This window comes from Myotis davidii, unplaced genomic scaffold (genome assembly GCF_000327345.1).
Source record: "Myotis davidii unplaced genomic scaffold, ASM32734v1 scaffold122, whole genome shotgun sequence".
In the NCBI taxonomy this organism is placed as follows: Eukaryota; Metazoa; Chordata; class Mammalia; order Chiroptera; family Vespertilionidae; genus Myotis; species Myotis davidii.
This window is the reverse complement of record NW_006293234.1, coordinates 703,939-730,228: the sequence shown is the minus strand read 5'-3', so window position 1 is coordinate 730,228 and position 26,290 is coordinate 703,939. Positions and strand designations below refer to the sequence as shown.

General features: G+C 38.5%; 1 protein-coding gene across 1 annotated transcript in view; it reads right to left on the bottom strand.

Annotated features, from left to right (window-relative positions):
• IL23R (interleukin 23 receptor) overlaps positions 1-26,290 on the bottom strand; it is a 66,731-nt gene that overhangs the window by 5,744 nt on the left and 34,697 nt on the right. The window contains exons 7-9 of the mRNA XM_006766904.1: positions 21,404-21,560; positions 5,230-5,319; positions 2,201-2,306 (exon numbers count right to left, since the gene is read on the bottom strand). Coding sequence (XP_006766967.1) covers positions 2,201-2,306; positions 5,230-5,319; positions 21,404-21,560 — 353 coding nt within the window. The remainder of the gene's footprint in view (positions 1-2,200; positions 2,307-5,229; positions 5,320-21,403; positions 21,561-26,290) is intronic.

The window sequence follows — 26,290 nt, the reverse complement described above, 5'->3', positions numbered from 1 at the left end:
TTTAATTCAAGCTTCTCTAATTCTGAATTTGTAATGATTCCAGGTAGTGGAATCATTGAGATGATGGTGGTGGTTCAGACTTTCTTTATGTGGATGGAATCGGAGGACTGGGAAACTGTCTTACAGTATTGTGGCACAGTGAGAATGCCATTTTTTATTTAGCCTGTGTACTTATTTAGGATCACTGGGGTAGGATGATGGAAAGAAGAGGGAGAAGCTGTGTACAATCCACTTCTTCCCCAAAGCTGTCCCTTGGTACTGCCACTGTGTTGGAAGCATTTTCTGCATTTATAGTAAAAATTGATTTGAGAAAAAGATTGTACCAGGAACTTAGAAGAGACTAAACTGATCTATGGTACATTTCCCCATGGTAACAGCACATCCATTAACAACAGATCAGACTTGTTAATCTGTTTAAGCAGCTTCTCTTTGGACTTTTACTAAGTAACAACCAAAATATCTGAAAATACTTTGCTAGGCCAATTTGACCTTGAACTGTAAGGTAAAAATAATTTCCTTACACATTTATGCAATGTTTTATGATTCAGCTTTCTTACTAATTTACACTCTCTTTCTCTACCTAAAATTAGACCAAATTAGTAAGTTCATGCTATTGTAGAAAAGTTTTATACAGCTGCTGATACGGTAAGAATATCTATATATAGAGAGAGATCTCTATTTCTGAAATAAGGCTTATATAAATAATGTATCATTACAGTAAATAACAGTATCTGCTAATATGTACAATACTTATATTGGAATTATCTCTTGTTCTTTTATCTTTTTAAAAATAATACATATTTAAATAATTAAATTAGCAAAGAATTGTCCTATATTTTTATTTGTCATTATCAACAGGAAGCTAATTCTTAGGTTATTCTTAGTAACAAATTTACTGTTATTTAAAATTTCTCACTAACATAGACTTCTTGGATAACACAAATATGAGTATTTGTATGTGGTATAAGTTTGAATATTAAAATATTTCAAAGGGCTTTGTAATTGAGTATATTTTAAAACAACTGAAAATGAAGTTCCATATTCATTTGCCCAAGGTACAAGGGGTATGTTTATTAATGTGTAATTTAAATACTTAATTTCTGAGGAAGAAGCCTACATACATTTTAAAAATCACTAGTATACTTTATGTAGAATAGCTCATTCTAAATCTTTCTACTGTGTTTTGATTATAAGTTTAAAAAAAAAGTTTATCTCATGATACAAGGGATGGCAAAAAGAGAGACTCAATGCCAATTAGCGCAGTCATATGTGTGTGTCATTGATGTACTGGGAGACTGCCACATGAAACAACATATTATAAATATGTATTCAGTGCATCTAGTAAAATTTAGGAAATTTAAGGCCTTGCTTTCCTCAAAGTCTCATTTTTAAATAATGAAGTGTAGATCTTTACTAATACCATATTTCAGGGAAATGATTGAAAAAGGCCAAGAATGGGCATTGGACCCACATGCTAAACCACTAACACAATTGGTATCCAGTGATGAATTCAAATGGTGCTACACTTCTCTTCACACTGATTCAGGGAGCATGTTTTGGTAGAATTCGAGGCAGGTTATGATATGACTTAACCACTCTAAAGAATCCAGGTGTTGTGGCTCAGTGGTTGAAGCATCAACCTATGAACCAGAAGGTTACAGATCGATTCCTGGTCAGGACACATGCCCAGGTTGTGGGCTCGATCCCCAGAAGGGAGCGTGCAGGAGGCAGCCAATTAATGATTTTCTCCCATCATTGATGTTTCTCTCTCTCTCTCCCTCTCCCTTCCTCTCTGAAACCAATAAAAATATATTTTTTTATAAAAAGAAAAGAATCCAGGCACTGTAGGTAAACTTTAGGGCACAGTGAGAAGGCTGTGTAGTGAAAGAGAGTACATGGGCTTTGAGATCAGCCAGATCTGGACTCCTGGCTAGTGCCTAGTGACCTTGGGCTGACCACCTAACTCTGTAAACCTTGTGTAAGTCATCTGTAAATTAGACCATAGAGCTTTCCTGGCAGGGTCACTGAGGATTAAATGAGTGACATTTGTAAAGAGTTTGGCATAACTGTTCCTTTTGTTTTTCCTTCCTCTGAATAAAATTGCTGATGGATTTTTCTTGTAAATAACTCAACAAACTACATTTTGGTGATACAAAAATATGGTCTAAATCAGAAAAATAGAAATTCTGTGAAAACCTACCCAGTTCGGAGTGATTTGTTAAATATCCCAATCAAAGAAAGAATTGAAAACACAACGGCAAAGGAGACCATTCCTGATAAAAGTCCAATGTCTTGTTGCCTGTTGTCTGAGAGGAAAGAAAAATAATTTCAGCTAAGCATCAGTGTCCATGCGATATCAGAATCATTGTGCTCTCCCTACTCTCCTCAAAACGAAGGTCATTGATCTCAAAGGAAAAGGGGGAGGGAGAAACAAAATTAATCTTTACCTCTCACTCTAAGGTGACTGCCCTGGCAAACTGCGTGATGATACTTTTTGTTTGAAAACACTGGGTTGCACATATCTGATGTCAGCGGGTTTCTGGAAGTGCAACTCTAGCAAATGTGGTCAGCATTAGACATTCTTCTGAGCTTGTGCGTGCATATTTTATATAAAAAGGTTTAGAGATGGGCCAAATGGGGTTCTGACACCAGTGAGAATTCTCAATTGCTTGTAACAGAGTCTAAAGCTGGCCATAATTATAACTGAGGTTTTGTTGTGTGCGGTTTTTAACCTTTTGTGTGAGACAGAAGTTGTATACAACTTGTCAATTCTTCAAAATTGATTGTTCATGAATTTTTTTTCCCTGCTGAGAAAGAGGGAACAATAGAACTAGTAGAACAATATATGTAATAAGAAAAAAATTTAAATTGTTATACATCTTGCACTCACATTTTATTTTAAAAACAATGCTAGCTCTCCTCACATTTTGAAGTTGAATTAATCCCTGAAATCTTTAAATAATTAGTATAATATATCCAACATGTATTACCTCCCAAGATCATCACACCTTCTCCCTATTTTCTATTTTTAAATATAGACTGTAATTGAGAAATGACTTATCACACTGGAGTTTGTTCTGAGCCGTGCTGTGTATTAACCCCTTCCCCGGCAGAAACGTGTATACACGTTTTCACAAAATGTTCTTTTTCAGTCGTCGACGAGTATACTAAGAAAATATGGTAAAAAAATATGGTTTATAGGAAGATGAGTTACAAACTGTTTTCATAACCAGCATCAAAAATACTATATAGAACCAAAATAAAAAAATTAGTCTGAAAAAGAAACGTTTTTAACAAAAAAATTGTTGGGGAAGGGGTTAACCTCCATTCATCCCTCTTCCTCTCTCCCTTTGGCAAATGTGTATCAGATACTTATCACGCGGCAGACACTGTGTTGGCCCTTCTCTAGTTATTTCCCTGCCGCACCTACCATACACTTGCAGCTCCTCTCCTAAAGCCAGTTGGATGTCAGGGGCTTAGATTACTCCAGAGTTCCAGTGGAATATGAAACTAGTGTTTTCCTGGGACTAAAACACAATTGCTGAAGATTTCATGCAACTAATGGAAGATACTGACTGCCACATACCCTTGGGCATTAGTGCCTGGAGGAGGATAGAGAATCCCCACACTAACATCAGACGGGCAAAGGGGACCAGGATAAAGCAGAGTGACCGGAGATGCCTGGGTTTGAAATGGACTCTGCCACTGATCAGCTCTCTAACTCAGGGCATCATTATAAACTTGCTGAAGCTCACTGTAGAGTAGAGGTAATAATACCTGTCTAGTCGAGCTGCCATGAGCTCCTAGCCTCCACAATTCCCACAGAGATATCAAGGTGCAGGTCTGTGTAGGCATCTGTAATTAGGGATCTATACTGAACCTAAGCACTTGCCTTGTAATGGATTCACATGTACACATTCAGAGTGCTCATACCTTGCTTCGTGTTTCTTTATATCATGTACCGCCACCTGACTTTATTCTTCTTGTTTTGTTTGTTGTTTTCCTCATCACCCTTCCCTCCTCTCCCCCCGGCCCCATCTATCTAGAATAGAAACTCCATGAAGACAAGGGGCTTTCAGCCTGGCCAGTGTTGCTCAGTTGTTAGAATGTCGGCCTGTGGACCCAAGGGTCACAAGTTCAATTCCCAGTCAAAGGCAGGGTTGTAGGTTCAATCCCCAGCCCCAGTTGGGTGCCTGAGGGAGGCAACCAGTCGATGTATCTCTCTCACAGCCATCTCTTTCTCTCTCTTTCTCTCTCTCTCTCTTTACCCCCTTCTCCCTCTCTCTGCCCCCCCCCCACCACCACCACTCTATTCCACTTTCTCTGGAAATCAGTGGGGGAAAAGCCTCAGGTGAGGGTCAACAACAACAACAAAAGACAGGGGTTTTGTTCACTTTTTTCACTGATGATTCCCCAGCACCCAGAACAGTGCCTGGCACATAGTAGTTGCTTAGTAAGTATTTGTTAAATAAATAAACAAAAGTCCAAAAAATTGTTAATATAATCTGCAAAAATTCTTATGCTATTCCTGTTAGATTTCTATGCAAGGAGAAAAATGGTCTATCCATGGTCAGTAGTGAAATAGTCATGCCTACAGTTTTTCAATTTGAAATTTCTATTTAGAGTTGTATTTGCCCATTGCACAACCTACAACCTGATCTAAGATCTTTTTATGCCTAAAATATTTAGCTCTGCTCATCAATGGAAAATCTTGAGTCATACTAACAAATAAAATCAGATCTTGATTGTATGAAAGACTTCAGAATTTGAAAAATAGGATTTGAATTTTAGTCTGTCACCTAATGTGAAATGGCACAAGTTCCTCAACCTCCCTGAACTTTAGTGTTCCCAAACAAAAAAATACATATGTAACACTTATCTCACCAGGTGTTTTGAAGATTAAAAAAGATGATGTATATAAAACTTCTACTACATGGTAGACACTGAAATAATGGAAATGTTTTAGAAAAACATTTTGGGGTCTTGAGCCCTAGCACCAATTAAAATGAAAACATATTCAACACGGAGCAAAATCTGGTAAAACCCACCTACATCCACCACTCCTTAAATTCAATTTTAAGGAGATCTTTGTTGATTATTTTCCTATAGAAAGCATATAGGCAATCTTCTTATCAAGAAAGGTATGCCTGACACAATTTTTCAGTAGGGAGAATTCAAATAAATGATTCGTTAAAAACCATTATAAAAACCCACATTGCATCTTCTTACCAGAAGTGAGGTGTCCTTTAATGATGGAAGCAACTCGAAGCCCAGAATTCCGAGTGTCATGTTGGAAGGATTTCTGTGTGACCAGGGGAACTTAAAGAAAAAGAAAATAGCATCAGCTTTTATATCTTACACTCAGGTTACCCAATTTCCTAAGAGTTTCTTTACTCGTTTGGAGATGATGAAAGTAAGTCAGTAGCTTTAATAGGCTTAAACGATGGAATAAACTCAAAGGCCTTCAACTGTGTTTTTTTTTTTTTCTTGTTGTTATTTAATTGGGTAAATCCCAAAGGAGGAAAAAAAAACAATAGGAACTACTTAGAGTTTATAAAACCTCAAGGTGTGTCTGCTAATTTGATGAGGCTTCTAGGCAACAAATACCAAGGAGCGTTATTTCTTTCATTGAGCCAAAAAAAAAAATGTACAATAACTGGTCTCTACTTTATTCCTTCCAATAGACGATGCAATAAAATTCAGGCTTCCTTGCGAGCCTCCAACATGTGTCACTTTTGCCTTTGCACAATCTGTGAGATGCTGTTAGTGAACAGCCTCTAGCCACCGTAGAGGAAGCCCAGGTTTGATTAGCAGACACTCTGAGGTTGTAACACAGGAGAGGAATGCCACTAATGACCTCCCCCTGCTCCTTTCCACTGGCAAGGATCTTGGCCAGCCCCAGCTGGTCATAAAGGTTGTCAAGACACTCCTAATGAAAGTTTCGGACCAGGGTGGGGTGAGCAACCTTGGCTTCGAACTCGCTTTCAAGTCTAAATTCAAGAGTACTGGAGCTTCCTTACCCATCTCTTCCCTCCTGATAATTAAAAGCTGCCAGGGGTGACTTTAAGGACATGGTTCTCCTAGCTGACACAAGAGAATGGTAAAAACGGTTCTAAGCCCTGGATCCCCAGGCATGCCTCAAGCCCCATTATTCATTCTGATTTCAGAGTTCAAATTCTTCTTTTTAAAAAAAGTACTTAGGAGCCAGGGGGAATCACAACTTGTGGTGTCCTTAGCTGCCACCGAGACATCACACACTTGAATGAAACAAGCTACGTGGCCCAGACAACTCTCTTTGAGGAAAAATATCATAGAGTTCCAATACAAAGGTTCCTATGGGTCTTTGGAAATGTTCGAAAAGGGCTGATCTGGGTGCCAGCACAAGCTCCATTGAAGAGCAGTTTTCTAAGAACAATGGGTAGGGCACTTTAGAAGATGAAAACATTAGAAAAGCCAGAAGATCTTTCCCGTGTTTTTATTCTGGCTTCTCCACAGCAAGAGGGGAATGTTTCACTGTGAATTGTGACAAATCAGAAATGCCCTTCGGCTTCACAATGCTTCATTAAGTCTTTTGTTTCCAGGTATGTGGTTCCATCAAATTGTGAGGGAGCAGGTTCTGCCCCTTGCCCAACAGTCAGGTTTATTCATCTAAATTAGTATTTTATAAGCTTCTGTTCATTCTCGGGGAGCCCATGCAGGAGTCTGCATCTACATCAATTTGAAATTTTAAAGAGAAATATAACTTTATTATGTGATACAATTTTTAGTATGCCAAAACCATGGGTTTATAGCATATGTTGCTGGATTTCTTTTCATTTTCATTATTTTAAAATTAGCATTGATATTTAAGAATATATATATTGCTGTTGTCTTTTAACACAGGTTAATGTAATTCTTTTGTATAAGTATAGGTGGTTATTTGACAATGAAACTGATCATTAAAAGCTGTCAGAGGTGACTTCAAGGACACTATCCACCCAGCTGACAGAAGACAATCCTGAAAATGGCTCTAAGCCTATGATTTGCATCATATAACAATAATTTTCATATCTGACTAGGTCTTTATTAGCCCTAATAGAGAATAAACACAGTCTTCCTCTTGGGTCCTTTGTCATCATAGTTTCAAATCTACCAGGTTCATTCATTTAAATTAGATTAAATTAAAGTCATTTTAAAAAGAGACTTAATTATCAGAGAGCAATTTCACAAAGAATTGAATAGCTGAAGTAAAACAAGTTATAAACAAGAATGTTGTAGAAGAAATCAAGGCAAAGGCAAATTTTTTTAGTGTAGGACTGCAATGAAGCCATATGGACTATATTCTTCATGGCATACCGCCACCAAGTGGTTAGGTCATGTCTTAAATAATACTTAATCATTTTTAATTATAAAAGCAGTAACTATAATAAGAGAAAATAATTTGAACAGGGAAAATAAAAAGGAGAGAAAAAGAACCATCTCTAATCCCATCCCCATAACCTACTTACTATTAGTAATTTATAGTATTTTCAAGTATTTTAACATACAAACACATTTACAAACACAGAGTGATGTACACACAAAGCTTTTATGACCGGAAAACTATTTATATCAGCTGTAATCATCAGTATATTGCCTAATGTGCCAGAAAAGCCTTGTGGTATTTTTATTATTTATTTAATGTCTGCCATGTCATATCCATAATGAGACAATTCTGTCCCTGCAATGGAATATTAAATTATGCCTATAACTCTCACAGTACATACTTGAGTATACTCAGAAAACCCAAATCATCTCTACTTTTTTTAAATATATATTTTATTGATTTTTACAGAGAGGAAGGGAGAGGGATAGAGAGTTAGAAACATTGATGAGAGAGAAACATCAATCACGGCCTCCTGCACACCCCCTACTGGGGATGTGCCCGCAACCAAGGTACATGCCCTTGACCGGAATCGAACCCAGGACCCTTCAGTCCGCAGGCCGATGCTCTATCCTGTGAGCCAAACCAGCTAGGACTATCTCTACTTTGATAAAAAAAAATTTTATGTAACTTATGTTCACTGACATTGGATACTAGAGTTAATCTTATAGAAGACAGTGTATTCATAGGAAATGTACAGTGGTTGTAAAAAACCAAAATGTGTAGTTTCTTATACTTGGCCAAAACTAGAAACATAACTATATTTATTTTGGCTCACCAAATACCAGCGTAATTTAATAAAATCTGCTGAAAGGGATTTGGTTTTAGCAATAATGTATTCCATCTGTTTCTTATGGATGATGTCAAATCAATCTCAGCCCTTCCCTCTACCCCGTCCCCCAAGGGGCAAAGGGTGCTTTGTTATTCCTTTTAAGTGTTGTACTACACTTTACCTACCTCCTCTCATTTCATCCTCAACAACAACTTAATCAGGTGCATAGTGCTATTGTCCTTATTTTATGGATGAGGAAACAAAGGTGTAAAAAGGGTAAATGACTTGCCCACAGTCACATAGGCAGAAGTTGCAGAGTGAAAATTTTCATCCAGTTCTGACGGTGTTGCTGGTCACTGGCCGCATTTGTTCATCACCCCACTTCTGCCGCAGGGTGGCTCAGGCTGGGAAGGCTCAGCCAGCCCTGAAAGCAGCCTCTCCCATGTTGAGACTTAGCCACTGCTCCTCCGGGGGCTGGCCATTAGGGCTCTGAACCCCACCACCATGGGTTACGGTTGGGCTAACGCATTTAGCACTGATTCATAGAACATTCCAGCCAAGAGTTATTTTTCTCTGAAAACCAACTATTTTCCTTTATTGTACAAACAATGCATACTACTTGTAGGCTGCTTGAAAAGTATGAGTATAGAAAAGAAAACACTGTTTTATAATTGTTCCCAAACAGGAAACAATTATTTTTATATTTGTTAACAATCCTTTGTGTATATCTGTACCCTAGTAGTCTTTACTGTTTTTCTTTTTCATTAAATATTGCATCATGAACATTTCCTCATTTTATTAAAAATTGTTCAAAACCATCCTAGTAATGACAACGTAATATTTCATCATGTTGCTACTGTATTTGTTTAGTCATTCCCCTACTGAGGAATGGTGATGGTGTCAGGCACCAGCTTTGGATTCAGACAAAACTCACTTCAAGTCTGGACCCACTACTTGGAGTTGCATGGCTCTGGGCAAGCTGCTTAACCTCTCTGTGACTGTTTCTTCATTTATAAAATTGGATAATAATAGCACTTCACTTGTGAGATTTGGTGATATAGTTCATATAATTCACTTGGCACCATGCCTTATGCAAATTAAAAGATTAGTAAGTATTTGATACTGCTGTTATTGAACTTTTAGATTGCATTCCAAATCCTTACTATTATATTATAGTAATATAATCCTTACTATTATAATTAGCTTTTGGATAAATATCATTGTACACAAATCTTCTTTCCATATCTCTGTTTATTTCCTGAGACTAGATTTCTGTAAGTGGAATTGCTGGACCAAAGGTTATGGACATTTATAAGGTTCCTTTATTTACTTTTTCCCTTGCCAATCTTGCTGTCAGCTCTAACCAAGGTCTGCATCATAAAGGGTCTGACCAGAGATGACACAAGGACCTTTCTAGACCTTTCAGAAGGTTCTAGATATCAGTATTCAGGAAAAAAGGAGTCATATAAAAAGAGACAAAGGGTGTGTTTTTCAAATCATTGGGATTTTTTTCAACCCTTCTTTTCTTAAAACATAAACATCCCTTTTTAGTTTCTTTCTATTCCCCTTCTCCTAATAAGCTCAGCTGCTTCACAGCATTTAAGTGTTATCTCCCCAGGCTAATTTTAGCCCCATGGTTGGAATTCAGCATTATTGGGTCATGGGTAGAGATTTGACTCTAGTTCAGGTCATTGGCAAAGCAAAAGGCAATGGCCAGACATACCAAACAGGCACAAGACGCTCAAGGCAGAGAAGACGATATGTCAGAACAAACTCATTACCACACCTTGAAAAACAAGTCAAACAATGAATCATTTCATGGGTCACAGTATCATCCTTGCATATTAAGGATAGAAGGGTGTGCCTAGACATATTCCAGAGATTATCTTCATGCCTATATTCCTAGCTTGTAAGTACTTGGTACATAGAGGGAGAAGAAGGCAATGGATATACGTATGGCACTCGTATCGTTAAAGAGAAAGAGTAAGAAGAGGGAAAGGTTAAAAGCAACAGCCACCCAGGAAATTTTCTTAAGTGAAGACCACAAAGAGATGAAGGTCTGATGTCAGAGTGTAGCAAAACTTTATATGAGCAACTTCCAAGTTTTATTCAGTGATTTAAGATTCTTCAAAAGTGCAGCCTTTCTCTCAAGCACAGCATGTACCTACTTCTTGAGTCGGAAGAGTCTAGTGAACATTTGCCATTTTTGTAGTTGCCCAGCACCGGGACATACTTCTTTGTGGACGTATTTCTCTAAAACAAGTAAGAGGCAGGTAGGGCTTTCCAGTCAAGCCTCAGTCGAGCATTAAGTAGATGACCTAAGCCTGGCTCATTAGATGCCCTCCTCCCCCAAGTTGCACAGGACACACAGCTCCAGGAAATCACTAGGAATCCAATAAGCATGCAGCAGCTATATCCAAGGTCTGGTGACAGCAGCACCAGAGGGGTCTCCAGGAAGGACACATGGCAGGCAGTTCTTCTGAGGCCAACATTTTGGCTGTGGTTCTGGCTCTAACTTCCCTTGGATCTTGCTTGTGACCATTTTGCCAGGCTTTCTCCTAATTTCTATCTTCCTAATAATTCTCTTTTTACTTAAGAGAATCAGATTTGGTTTCTTTTGCTTGCACCTCCACAATGAACAGTAAGAAATTGCAATAGTAGATAGTGGGTGGATAGGTGAGAAGACGTAGCTGGACAAATAATGATCCCCCAAAGATGTCCATGTCCTAATCCCCAGAACCTTTGAATAGATGACCTTTTATTGCAAAAGGGACTTGAGATGGCGAGATTATGGGTGGGTCCAATGAAATCACAAGTTCTTTATAAAAAGAAGGCAGGAGAGTCAGAGAAAGAGATTGGGAGATGCTATGCTTCTGGCTTTAAGATGGGGCCACAAGCCAAGAAATGCAAGCAGGCTCTAGAACTGGAAAAGGCAATGAAGCTGGTCTCTCTTAAAGCCTCCAGAAGTGACACAGCCCTGCTGATACTTTGTTTTCAGCCCGATGCTACTGATTTTGGATTTCTCACCTCCCGAACTGTAAAATAATAAATTTGAATTGTTCTAAGCTACTACGTTTGTGATAACTTGTTACACCAGCAACAGGAAACTAATACAGGAGATTATTACTTCCTCATGGAAAAGCATAATTTTTAGCCTCTATCAGTGGGTTGCAAACTTCAGAGAGATTGTGAAGCATTTTTTAGGTTTTTTTTTTAAATTTATTTTTTTAATTCTATAGAACTCTGGTAGTTTATTAGAAGAAGGAGAAATAAATGCAGATGGAGAATCTAAAATGATAAGTATGTTAAGGAACATTGTGTATCTGTTTAACCCAGTTTAGTAAATATGAATCTACAAATTTATAATCCATCTCAATATGAATTAATCAGAAATCTCTAATTACAAACAGCAGAATTTTTGAAAAGTACTTTCTGCCCAGCCAGTGTGGTTCAATGGTTGTCCTATGAACCAGGAGATCACAGTTCAATTCCCAGTCAGGTCACCTGCCCAGGTAGTGGCTCATTCCCCAGTAGGGGATGTGCAGGAGACAACTGATCGATGATGTTTCTATTTCTCCCTCTACTTTCCTCTCTGAAATCAACAAAAATATAAGAAAACTACATTCTATGTGCCAATACCACCTAATTTCATTATATTTAATATCACCTATATTTAGCTGCATTAATATAACATTTGTTTGCTTTTTTTCTTTTAATCCCTAAAAGTCCTGAAAATTTAATGAGAATCTTTATGGAGTCATTGGTAATGCCATGACCAATAGTGTTTTGTGGGAACAAAACACAATGTGGTTTAATATCTTGCTCATACTTGCCTTCCTTTGGAGAATTGTCAAAAAATTAAAAAGAAGAATATGATTTCTCTGGGAAACTTTTCTACTACAAGTAGCAATTCAAGCAACTTAATTAGTCATTATGAAATGTGACTGCCCTTCCCTCGGGCCTCTGACTGTCATTAAAGAGATTACAGAGCCTGCGCCTTTTCTCCTTTACAAAGGCGTCTGTATTACAGTACAGCATTGGCAACACTTCTGCCTGGAAGTTCTCTTTTCACCTTTTTTACAGCAGTGGTAGTGAATTTAGGGAATTGCCTTTCATATTTTCAGTGTTGGTTTTCTATGCTGACAAATTATCTTTTCCCCTTTGGGGCTCTTTCGGTTCTGGTTCTGCGTAGGGAGAGCAGGAATTTTTACAGCTCTCCAGGTGGGTGATCTAGAAGCTCCAACTTCAGCAGCCCTCACTGGCTCTCAGAGCCTCAGCTGAAACCTCACATCCAGAGTCAGGGCAGGGTCTAGGCAGAGGGATAATGTGGGACGCTATGGTTCACTAGAGCAGTGGTCTTGCCTCCCTGCTTCTGGGGATTCCTGGCTCCTGAAGTGGGCTGGGGTGGTTAGTGACTCAGGAAACAGTGGGCAGGAGGAAGAGGGCGCAGAGGTGACCAGATAGTACAAGCGATAATGGCTTGAGGTTCTCAGAGCCAATCCTTTTCTGCCCCCTCCAAAACCACTGCTAATGTAGAGTCTTCCAGTCCAGGAACATGGAGTATCATGTTTATTTGTGTCTTTTTCAATTTATTTCATCAATGTCTCCTAGTTTTCCATGGATATGTCTTTCATCTTCTTGGTTAAATTAATCTTAAGTATATTATTGTTATTGGTGCTATTGTAAATGAGATTTTTTTCTTAATTTCTCTTTTCAATAGTTCCTTCATATTATATAGAAGTGCAACTGATTATTTTTTTTTGGTATATTGATTTTTTTTATCTTGAAACTACTGAATTTATTTATTAGTTCTAATAATGTTTGGTGGAGACTTTAGGGTTTTCTGTATATAAGATCATGTCATCTGCTAAAAAGAGACAGTTTTACTTTTCCCCCCCAATTTGCATATTTTAAAAAATTTGTTTTTCTTGCCTAATTGCCCTGATTGGGACTTCTAATACTGCGTTACTAGAAGTGGTGAGCATGGGCATCCTTGTCTTGTTCCTGATTGTAGAGGAAAAGCTTTTAACGTTTTATTATTGAGTATGATGTTAGCTGTGGGTTTGTCATAAATGACCTTTATTATGTTGAGCTACATTCCTTCTATACATAATTTGTTAAGAGCTTTTGCCATGAAAGGATGTTGAATTTTGTCAAAAGCTTTTTCTGCATCTATTAACACAATCATGATTTTATTCTTTATTTTGTTAATGTGGTGTATCACGTTTATTGATTTGCATATGATGAACCATTCTTTTTTGTTTATTTTTTATTTTTATCGGCTTCAGAGAGGAAGGAGGAGAGAGATAGAAACATCAACGATGAGAGAGAATCATTGATCGGCTGCCTCCTGCACGCCTCACACTGGGGATCAAGGCTGCAACCCAGGAATATGCCCTGACTGGGAATCGCACATGACCTCCTGGTTCATAGGTCAACACTCAACCGCTGATCCAGGCCGGCTGGCATGTTGAACCATTCTTGCATGCCAGGGATAAACCCCACCTGATAGTGGTGTACGGTCTTTTTAATGCACTGTTTAATTCTGCTCCGTTCTATCTACATATCCTGCCCACACCCAACATCGTTGTTCGAGGCACTTGTCCCTCTTAGAGGGTGTGTCTACTCTAACCTCTAGGTGCAGTGGTTCTTACACTTTACTGCAGAAATATCACTTGGCTAGAGGCTGAGGAATCTGACTGTGAGCTAATTTCCCAAGCATTTCTAATACAGATGGTCCAAGGACCCCACTCTGGAAAGCACTGCATTCTAGACCCTTTACTGAATCAGGACCAGCTGGAAAAACACGAATTGCCCTGAGGTGGTCCTGTCTTGGCCAAAGCCAACTTTTCCTCATCTCAGGCTGCCCTATCCCAAGGTTCCTGGAGTCCTGCAGTTTCAGTCTCATCACCTTAACCCAAGACTGCTTCCACTCCTTGTATTCATGCCAAAGTGGAAATAATTGATATCAAATTATGGTTCACTCTTTTCTCATGTGTTCAAATTTTCATAACAAACATGACACTTAAAATGAAGTGCTGTTGGCAGAGTTTTATTGTTAGCTAATGTGTGGAGGAGGATTTGGTTCGGTGGCTAGGGGGTGCTAACACAGGGCCCTCCTAGATCTCCTGGGAAGGAGACAGCAGAGCTGTCATGCAGGTGCTAGAACCCCACAGCCTGAGTTAGACCCTGACTCTACCATTCACCAGCTTTGTAACAGTTGACAAAACTGTGCAATCTCCCTGTGTCTCATATCTTTTTCATCTGCACAATTGGAATAATAATTACATTCCTGTAGTGATGAGTAAAGGGCAATTCATATGTAAAATGCTTATCATATGCGGCCAACACATAGAAAGCATCCAATAAGTGTTAGCTATTAATATTTACTAGAGGCCCGATGCACGAAATTCGTGCAAGGGGCTCGACCCTCGCAGCCCCGACTCGTACGGAAGGTCATCTGGAAGGTCGTCGAGAAGGTCATTGGGCTGTCCTGTCTATTTAGCATATTACCCTTTTATTATTATAGCTTGTCCTGAAATCACCCTGCATTCAGTCACTTAATTAAGCTTTTGCTATTAATAGCATAGAAAAACATGAGTTTCTAACCCAGAGAAACTTCTCCTGTGTGTTTGCTAAAGCCTGATATTGTATTCTGCGATTAATTTCTTTTTTTTTCTTTTTTATTGTAAGGCTTTGTTTTCCAGTAAAGTCTAAATACTGTGAGAAGGGAAAAGAGAATAATAAATCATTTAACCCTCGCAATAAATGAGTTTGTTTGATTTCTTTTGGAAACCAGGTTTTCAAAGTTAAGGAAAGGCAGTATCCAGAGGGAAAGTGATAGAGAGGAATGTTAGGGGCCATACCTACTTCATGGTTTGCCCTGCAGTGCCATCTGGGCAGAATTTTGAAAACACATTTCGTGTGTGTGTGTGTGTGTGTGTGTGTGTGTGTGTTTTCTTGTGTGTGTTTGTTGTTTTTTTGTTTTTTACAATTTTCGTATGAGTTTATTTGAGTTAAACATATACCAGGGAGTAAGGTCTCAAATGCTCCTGGGAATAACAGTTTTGCAGCTTTTAAAAATACATTTCAAATGAATAAAGAAATGTACATGGAGGAGGAGAAAGCAAGGCGGGAATTGGATTACAGGTTAATTAACAAGATTATGTGCTTTCATTAGGGTTCATGCCACCTTCGAGGGGTATTACTTATAGGATTTCAAAGGTGTGCACAAGAACAAAGAGCAGGGCTAGCTTAAAACCTTTCACTTATGAAGTTATAGGCCTGGGGAAAACACATTGTTTTGAGATTAATCAGTTCAGTTATCCACATATAATTTTAGCAAACAAAATAGGAAATTCCTGCATAGAGGGAGCATTGCTGCCTGGCCTGTGTTTCTTCATATATAAATAAACTTTTAATTACTGGGAAAGTTTGGCTGCTCAAAAAGCCCCATTATCAAACAAGTTGGTAAACTTAAAGTGATAGGAATTTTTTTCAATTGTGAAATAATTGAAACTTCAGTTATGAGGTTTCCTTCTTACTACTTTTATTTATCTTTATTTATAGTGCTATGTACTTTACTGTTTTGTTATGCTTTTTAAAAATATATATTTTATTGAATTTTTACAGAGAGGAAGGGAGAGGGATAGAGAGTTAGAAACATCAGTGCGAGAGAAACATCGATCAGCTGCCTCCTGCACATTCCCTACTGGAGATATGTCTGCAGCCAAGGTACATGCCCTTGACCGGAATCAAACCTGGGACCCTTGAGTCCGCAGGCCGACGCTCTATCCACTGAGCCAAACCAGTTAGGGTTTGTTATGCTTTTTTATTGACTGTCTTCTCTAGAATTAAGGGATCTTTGTCTCTGCTCACTGAGGTTCTGCAAGCATCTAGCAAGTGCCTGGTGTCTGGTAGGGTCCAAATGAACATGAGTGACTAAATGAGTATCTTTTCGTGAATACCTTTTAAAAAGCAACTGATATTAAAGATTTACTAATGAGCAATTTGACAATTTGCAACAAGCATCTTAAAATGTGCTTAACTCTTGAGCCAATAAGACCTAAAGGTCAAAGAAGAGTTTATATACAAAGCCTAGTAAAAGAAATTTATTGATAATGGGGAAAAAATGCAATAACCTACATATTGTTAAAATAAGGAAATGATTAAATATATTATTATACATCTATAAATTAGAATGCTGTGCAGCCATTAAGTAGTTTTTAAAAATAAGAACTGTATTTGAACAGTATACACACTATAGTTTTTATCATTTAAAAATATGTGCAAAGAAAAGAATGTTAAATCCACTAAAATGTAAACAGCAGTGATTTTTAGGTTATATAGTACAATAGACTTGCCTTGCTTTTACAAATAGAAAAAAAGAGATACATTTTCAAAAAGATTTAATATTATCACTTTCCCTAACACACTTTCACTGTTTCGCATTTAATGTGTTTTAGACAGGAATTTGTACCAAAAGAAGTTTATGTTTCCTCTTAATTAACATGTTAAATTTTTATAGATGCAAGTTTTCACGGATATTTAATTTTAACGTACTTTTGCCTCAAGGGATCCTCCTTCCTCCCCCAATTAGAAACCAATACTATATTTTAAATATAGACTTGTTGCAAGGTAGCTGTGATGTTCCTATTCTTTCGATGTAAGGTTTAAAACCTTTACTTTTAAAGAAGCAAACCCGTGGTCCTGTACTTAACTTGTAGAATATTTTAGTAAACTGCTCCTCCACTTTGATGTAATTTGGTTAAAGAAATTGATGAGATTGCTGAGGGCTATTGGTAAGAAAATGTGTGCTCTAGTTTAGGCGTTATTACTCACTAGCAATGTGTGATTTAGAAAATCATACCTCACTTTTTCTCTTGTAAAACGGTGCCAATTACATTGCCAAATATGGCTGATGTAAAAATCAAATAAGATTATGCATAGTAGTACTTTGTAAGTGCTAAGTATATGTTAGTTATCAATTTGAATAATCTCGTTAGACAATTTAACATTTCATTTAAAAATAATTTGGTTACCAATTAAATTATGACTATTATAAATGGCATCTAAAGTCCTAAGAATTTTTAACAATATCAACTTAAGGCAGAATATTTTCAATTAAAAACTAACTTTTAAAAAAGAGACTTGGTATTGCAAATGATTCCCTTAATAAAGTGTTTCTACATCAAAATTACAACTAAACTACAGAACAACCATCATTCAGAACTGTCTGAAATCTGGCTTAATGGAAGTCCTACAACTAGGAAATTAAAGAAGAAGCTACACCAAGACTGGTAGGAGGGGTGGCTATGCAGAATGGGCTGGTCCTGCACTCACATGTGTCGGATAAAAATTGGAAGGGATATCTCAGCTGTAGGGGTGTCCCCTAAGGAGCAAGGGGTCCCAGCCCCACACCAGAATTCCAATGCCTGGAAGAGAAGTTCCCACAACTTCTGGCTGTAAAAACTAGTGGAAATTGAGGCTGAGGGAGATGGTAACTCCTGGAGTCCTAGGCAGTTCCTCTTAAAGGGTTTGCACACAGACTTACTCAGACTCATTCCCTCTGAGTTCCAACACCAGGGCAGCAGCTTCAAAGGCACCAAAGACATTTGGGGAGGGACTTAATTGCCTGACATCAAGGTGGGAGCTGGAGGTGAGAGGGGAGCTTTCTCTCAGACAGTTGGCAGAGGCCATTGTTCCTTTGATAAGCCTCTCCCCAACTGAACCAGCAGGTGGGCTTCATATCTGAGACTCCATCAACTTGGCTCCCACTGTTTTCCCTGCCCTGGTGATGCCTTGAGATCCCACCCCACCCAACTTGCAGGTCCACCCACACTGTTTCCACTTTTTCCATATGAATTCCCTGTCTTGCTTGGCTCATACTCGAGGTTTTTCCAAAATCTCTCAAACAAGCAGCATCTGGCCTCTGCATGCCCTGTACTCTCCCTGTGTGGCTCCAGATGCAGCGCTAGTAGCAGCTGTCTTTGCTCCACAGTCTGAACTGCCCTGGGCACCTCCAAACTCAGCACAAGTAGTAGATATCTGCAAATCACTTTGTAACCCGTGCCAGTGCCCCGGACAGAACTCAGGTGGTGGATGACCTTGGCCTGCACCTCCTGGGCGTCTTCAGAGCCACCACACCCAATAGACAGCTCGAGACCACATGAAACACCACCCAACCACCTCTACAAGTGACACATGCAAGGGGCACCAGACCCCCACTGAAAATGCTCTGTGGGTGGTCCCTGCACAGCTGATCCTCCACAAGAGTCAGCGGTTGAAGCCATTCCTTACAGCTGATTGGCCTGGGGGTAAATTTTTCCCATTGACATGCCAAAAGCAATCAAAGCTCAACTACAATAGGAGGGTATACACAACTCACACAGGGAGTAGGGCACATCTCAAATGCCAGCTTGGGTGATAGGGGAGGCTGTGCCACTGAACCCTACAGAACAATGATTACATTAGGCCACTCTTCCAAGACAGGGAGAGGTAGCAGCTCTACCTACACATAGAAACAAACAGGGAAGCAGCCAAAATGAGGAAACAAAGAAACATGTTCCAAATGAAAGAACAGAACAAACCTCCAGAAAAAGAAATAAACCAAATGGAGACAAGCCATAGTCTAGATCAGCCGTGGGCAAACTACGGCCTGCGGGCCAGATCCGGCCCCTTTGAAATGAATAAAACTAAAAAAAAAAAAAAAATAAAGACCGTACCCTTTTATGTAATGATGTTTACTTTGAATTTATATTAGTTCACACAAACACTCCATCCATGCTTTTGTTCCGGCCCTCCAGTCCAGTTTAAGAACCCATTGTGGCCCTCGAGTCAAAAAGTTTGCCCACCCCTGGTCTAGATGCAGAATTCAAAACACTGGTTATAAGGATACTCAATGAATTTAGTGAGAACTTCATAAATGAAGGATACATTAACTGAAATGAAGAATTATTTATAGAGAATCAGTGGTAGAGTAGAGGAAGCTGAGAATCAAGTCAGTGACTTGGAATATAAGGAAGCAAAAAAACACCCAATCAGAACAGCGAAAACAGAAAAGAATCCAAAAAAATGAAGATAGTGTCAAGAGCTTCTGGACAACTTCAAGCGTACCAACATTCACATCATGGGGTACTGGAAGGAAAACAGAGAGAGCAAGAAATTGAAAACCTATTTGAAAAAATAATAACAGAAAACTTTCCTAACTTGGTGAAGGAAATACAAGTCCAGCAAGTGTAGAGAGTCCCAAATAAGATGACCCATAAAGGCCCATACTAAGGCACATCATAGTTAAAATGCAAAATATTAAAGACAAAGAGAGAATCTTAAAAGCAGTAGGAGAAAAGCAGTTAGTTACCTACAAAGGAGCTCCCATAAAGACTGCCATCTGATTTCTCAACAAACTTTGCAGGCCAGAAGAGAGTGGCAAGAAATATTCAAAGTGATAAAGAACAAGGACCTTACAACAGAGATTACTCTATTCAGTAAAGGTATCATTTAGAATGAGGGGCAGATAAAGAGATTCCCAGATAAGAAAAAGTTAAAGGTGTTCATCACCACCAAACCAGTGTATGAAATGTTAAAGGGTCTCTTTAAGAAGAAGGAAAAAAAGATCAAAATTATGAACAATAAAATTTCAATAAATACATATCTACCAGCAATTGAACCTAAAAGACCAAAATAAATGAACAAGCAGAACAGAAACAGATTCCTAGATACAGAGAACATTTTGACAGTTGTCAGATGGGAGGGAGTGTCGAGGGGATAGGAAAAAAGGTGAAGGTATTAAAAAGTACAAATTGGTTGTTACAGAATAATCATGGGGATATAAAGTACAGCATAGGGAATATAGTCAATAAAATTCTAGTAACTATGTATGGTGTCAGATGGGTGTGAGATTTATCAGATGGTCACTCAGTAAGTTATGTAATGTCTAATCACTGAAGTGTACACCTGAAACTAATTTAGTAATGTATGTCAACTGTCATTCAAAAAATTTTGTATGATTTTTTAAAATGTGTTTCTAAAATTTGGGCTTTAGGGGGCGCCAAAAGAACTTTTAAACCAGTCTTTGGGTCTTGGCTTTCTCTATGTGCTGGTTGGTCACCAATATTTTTTTTTTTAAATATATTTTATTGATTTTTCACAGAGAGGAAGGGAGAGAGATAGAGAGAGTTAGAAACATCGATCAGCTGTCTCTTGCACATCCCCCACCGGGGATGTGCCCGCAATCCAGGTACATGCCCTTGACCGGAATCAAACCTGGGACCTCTCAGTCCGCAGGCTGACGCTCTATCCACTGAGCCAAACCGGTTTCGGCGGTCACCAATATTTATAATGAATGTTAAACTGCTTTGAAAACATAAAACACAATTACAAGATGCTATATTATAATAAAGATGATATTAACAATAGTGTGATTATAATTAAGTTTTTCTGTTCTGAAAAGAAAAAAATAAATCTAGTGTATAAGCTACCTATATTAGAGAGACATCTTTAGGATAATAGGGCAATTATCAAATATTATGATAATTACAATAGGGTCATTTTATTGTATGCTTACAATTGAAATCTATTTGGCTAAGATTTTATTAAATGACATGTAAATTCCTAGAATATTAGACTAGTAATATTAAGAGCAGAGAAATAGCTAAATATAAACAACAGCTTAGCTAAATTTTATTAAGAATAGAATTAAATAATTTCATAGTTAAGTGCTTTAACTCTTTTGGATTGTTTTGCGTATAGTAGGTAATCAGTACTTATTGATATGATTTGATTTGTGTCTGTTTTTGAAGAATATATTTTAACAGACTGACCTAAAGAATTGAATGTAACTCTGAGTAATGTCTTTTTTCAAAACAAGGCCTGAGGTTATCATCTGCCTCACAATCACCCAGGATGTTTGTAAGCAATGCTGACGCTTGAGCATCCCCCCCGCCCCCCCCACTCCCGCTACCTGAGACCTGTGAAAGAGGGATGGTGAACAGCACACCAGGCGGTGGGCATTGGTTTTTAGGCCCAGGAATGTTCGAGAACCATTGCATAAATTGTAGTCAGCCTCCACAAAAATCAAAGCAAAATGACAATGAAAGTATTACCACCTGCCCTAGAATCCTTTTGTCAACTTTGATAGACATCAAGAAGAAGAAAAAAATGTATATAATTAGAAGAGAGATAGAGGTCAAAAGAAAAGCCTAAGAGATTAAATATTTAGGTACACTCACCTGTTTCAGGTGTTTTATGAAAAAAGGGTGAACTCCAGGACTGCCAGTAGCTTTTACCTGTTTCTCGACATCTCACTTGAAATACATATTTGGTATTTGGCTCCAAATAGAATGTTGACTGTTGCACATATGTAAAATTGGTGTCAAATTCCTTAACCTAAAATGGATGAATAACAATAATGAAATGATACAATGTGCTTTCAAAACAATTATTCAATTTAGCAGAAATGCATGGAGTACCTATTATATTTCAGGCACTCTTCCAGAGCCTGGGAAAACAAAGAGGAATAGGGTATTTTAGGTAAAACGTGGCCATCAATAATTAAATACATGTTATTTAACATTAAAAACTAAGTACAGCCTAGCCGGTGTGACTCAGTTGTTGACATGCCCTGTTGTGGGTTGCGGGCTTGATCCCCAGTGTGGGGTGTGCAGGAGGCAGCCGATCAAATAGCTCTCATCATTGGTTTCTCTCTCTGAAATCAATAAAAATATATTTCATTTTAAAATGAAGTACACATTGTACTTGATAACTGTCTCAAGATTTTAAATTTCAAGAAAGTCCAAATGTAATATATTCTTAATTTTGAAATAGCTGATTATAATGGGGTAGAAGAAATGGGAGACCTAATGGCAATTGTTTGATTTTAGTTCTCTCTCTCTCTCACTCTTTGCAGTTGGATATTTAGACCAATAATTATTCATGAATGTTTATATAATTTCACTTGCTAATGATGACTTTTAGAAAAAAATTACTCATAAGCTAAACTGTTAAATTGGTCCGTATTGCAAATTTATGCAGATTCTGTAAGACCTGTTATGTATATGTATGAGTGAGAAAATGAAATGAAACATTTAAGGAAGTTGAACTGTAAAAATCCAATGGAAGATAAGCAAGAAAATAGCTGAGGTATAAACTTAAAAATCATTTTCTGGGGCACTGCAACCTGCTACAAAATGTAATGAAAAATGACCCCCGAGCAAGCTGCTTCAGATGGGAGAGAGAAATCACTTATACAGCACCGTTAGTGTGTTGTGATAAGGGATTTACTGAAAAAGTGAAGCATGATTAAAAGGTAGACATAAAATATGTCTAAAAATGCATTTATGCAGCAGCTGGGAGAAAACAGTTACTGAACACTCATGAAAGAGAAAGTTGAAACTATCAAGATGCTTTTTTTTTTAAAGAGCAAGATAGCAACCTCATTTAGGGATTCTTCTCTTAAGACCCAATCTTTAAAAAATAATAATAATCTTAACATAAATCTTTAAAATTTGCAATGTATTGAAAATATGTCTCTATGGAATGCTCTGCTATGTAAACATGACTGGTGAACCCTGGGGTCTCCTGGGTTCCAGGAGACATTTTATTTGTGCCAAAAGTTTGACTTTCAACTGCATTCTTCTTCATATTAGTGTGGATGAAAGGGGCCACATGCTAACCTAATACGCTCGGGAAAGGCCTTCATGGCGGTCTTGCAAACTCAGAGGCCTACAGTAACCACAAAGGATGGTCTGAATGGAAACTTTAACTAAAAGCCGTTATGGTGGGCAGTTACGTCCTAGGCCGGTATCTTCACTGACAAGGTCAACCTTTACCTTAACTGAGCCTATCTGTCTTTTTGCGTCTATAATAACATACCCTTGAAATGTCTGGTGAACTTGTAACTTCCCTTTTTCTGGACCCCTTGGGGCACAACCTAATGTGCCTGCGCTCCAGGACAAATACAACTAATTCCTTCATTGTTATGTTAATTGTTTCTACACCCACCTAAGTATGTGTCTATTATTTTACTTTTTATCCAATCCCAGGGGTTTCCCTGCTTCGCTTTCTCCCGCCTCTCTAGTCTATCACCAATGGATTTCAAGTAACCCACCTATGTCCCTTTCCTTGGATTGTAATGTATAAATACAGATGTAACCCGCCATTCTCCGGAGCATTATCTCAATTCGTTGAGGTTCTGCTTCCCGGCATATGTCAAAAGTTTGGCTCAAATAAACTCACAAAAATTCTTTACAGGTTTCAATGTTTTTTTAAGTTAACATAGTTTCTCTTAGAAGGGAATTGTTATTCTCTAATATGTCTCTTGCCATTACATTTATAGATAAGTCCTCTTGCGGAAGTACCCTAAAGTATAGCCAGAATTCTAAACTAGAGAGAAAAAACTTACAGAACTGTTAGCAGAGTTGTTTCTAGCATTAGACAAGCCAGGTAACTGCTTAGGGCCTTGCAACCACAAGATGACACCTCAAGATGCTATTTTCAGGGGCTGAAATGAACATTGAGGGCTAGACCTAATTGAGCTTCCATGGCAAGGGGATGATCTCAAGTGCAAGAAATAGGACTTTATTTTTTATAGCAGTTGATTTCCAGTTAGGTGAGGGCATAGAGAATCTCCATCAGTTTGCGGTACATCTTTTCTTACGGTTTCTTCTAAGTTTCTGGGAGCATCCTTTTGTGGAGAGAAGGAGAATCTCAAACCTATTCAGAGAGTTCTATAATCCTGACTTCCTTCAAATCCCAGCCTGGTACATGGCCCAGGGGCAGGGGATCCTTTTCTGACTCACCAGTGTCTTAACTCTTGATTCTTCCCTCTTACCCCTGGCCCTGGCCAGTTTTAGCTCTTGCTGCTCAAGTCATCCTTATTTACTGTTTGGTGGAGGAGGGAAGGGACATGATTATTGGGAAACTTAGTCATGACTAATCTCTTCCAAGTCTTCTGTCTTCTACCAGCATTTACACTTCTCAAATGCAAAGGCCAAGGATTTGGCCCTCTGCTATCTGTGTATTGTTCTATTAGTCTTTCCAGGGAGAGAACGAATACTTGGTTTTGTGAGGCCCATGAACTAAGAATGGGTTTTACATTTTTTAAGTGGTTGGAAGAAAAATCAATGATACATGAAAATTATATGAAATGCAAATTTCAGTGTCCAAAAATAAAATTTTACTGGAACGGAACAATGTCCACTCACTTAGTGTCTGTTTTCATGCTGCCCATGCAAAGTTCAGTAGTTGGGACAGAGACCTTATGGCCTGCAAAGCCTAAATTGTTTACTGTTTGTACCTTGAATAAAAAGTTTGTCCATACCTTGGTCTTGTGTAATTAGTGGCACCATTAATCTATTTACTCGAACTTATTGGGAACATTTCCTTAAATTACTATATTGCTGCTAGGCACTATTAATGGCAAATAATAATAATAATATTAGTTCATGTTTCATAGTATTATCTATGTGAACTAGACATTATAAGAATCAGTGTAGATACTAGAGTATAGAACAACCCTGTATTCCAGAGGCTCACAATTACATGATGGGGAAATATACTTGTAAACAGTTAGGTGTATTCAACATGGCAAACAGTACACAGCAGTGGGCAAGGATTGCTGAGGACTGAGCTCAAATTTTGACACAGTTTGAGATGCCAGGAAGACAGTTCATGAAGACAACCAAGAAGGTAAATAAATATTCTCCCCACAGTGTCAGCCTAGAGGATCGCCTGGAGGGCTGGCTGACACCTCGCAGTCTATTTGCAGCTTAGCTAAAAGGGGCTGAAAAGCATTCTCAGTGCACTGATTTTGCCTTCAGGTGGGCTTCCTTTGCTCTATCAAGCCTGCTGCCTGGCTGTCCTGGAGGTTAAGATGAAGAATAATGATAACAGCCCCCATTCACTGGACATTAACTCCACTCCAGGCTCTGGGGCTAGCTTCTTACAGCATTTGATCATCCCCACAACCCTGTGAGGTAAGTGCTTATCTCATTCCTGTTTGAGGTATAGGAATAATGAGGCACAGAGGAGATAAGGAACTTGCCCAAGGTTGCACAACTAGAGAGGCAGAGCCAGGCATTGAACTCAAGAGCCTGTGTGCTTAGCCGCAAGGCTTTCCTGGTAGCTGCCTGGCGCCCGGAAGTACCTCCCTCCAGCCATGTCTGATGGAGGCAGAGCCCAGGTGGAAAAGTGAATCTGTAGTCCTTTGTGTCCTCCCCCTCTTCTTGACTCTGACTTCCTGTGTCCCTACATGGAGGCAAGGATAGCATCTTATGCCTGACCCAGACAAAATTGATGGGGTAGCACATGTAAAACACAAAGCTTCATTCTGGCTGTTACTGACTGGATTTGGGTCATCAGGATAGAAATAGTAATTCATCTTTTTCTATGTAAGTGGTTACATTTGGAAGAATCATAGCAGAAGGGATAGGATACGGGTTTTTGATTGAAACCTGTTTTTTCATTTTCCAAATAGTTTTGGGGATGCCCAAAGGGATGTATTAGTAAGATCTGTGAGAGGCATTTAGTTACTAACTGTGTAAAGTTTGGGGAACCTGTCTTAAGCTCTTTTAAGTCCAGTCGGTAATGGAGCTGATACTACCTATCACAAAAGATTGTTATGAAGATTACTGGTAAATGGGATAACAAATATTCTTCCAGTTCCTTCATTTGTCTGCTCCTATTAAAGAGGGTTTTTTTTTCTTTTTTTACTGATTAAGGTATTACATATGTGTCCTTATCACCCCCTTAGCCCCCTACCACCGCTCATGCCCTCAACCCCCCAGTGTCTGTGTCCATTGGTTACGCTTATATGCATGCATACAAGTCCTTTGGTTGATCTCTACCCCTTCTCCCCATCCTCCCTTACCTTCCCTCTGAGGTTTGAGCATCTGATGGATGCTTCTCTGTCTCTGGATCTGTTTTTGTTCATCAGTTTATGTTGTTCATTATATTCCACAAATGAGTGAGATTGTGTGATATTTATCTTTCTCACTTAAAAGGTTTTGCTATTAAATAAAAATGAAAAAAAGGTCAATTAACTAAAAAACTGAGATTAAAAACGAATAAATCTAAGGATGGCAGAAGGAACAAATGAAAGAAAAAAGCAGACATAAGCA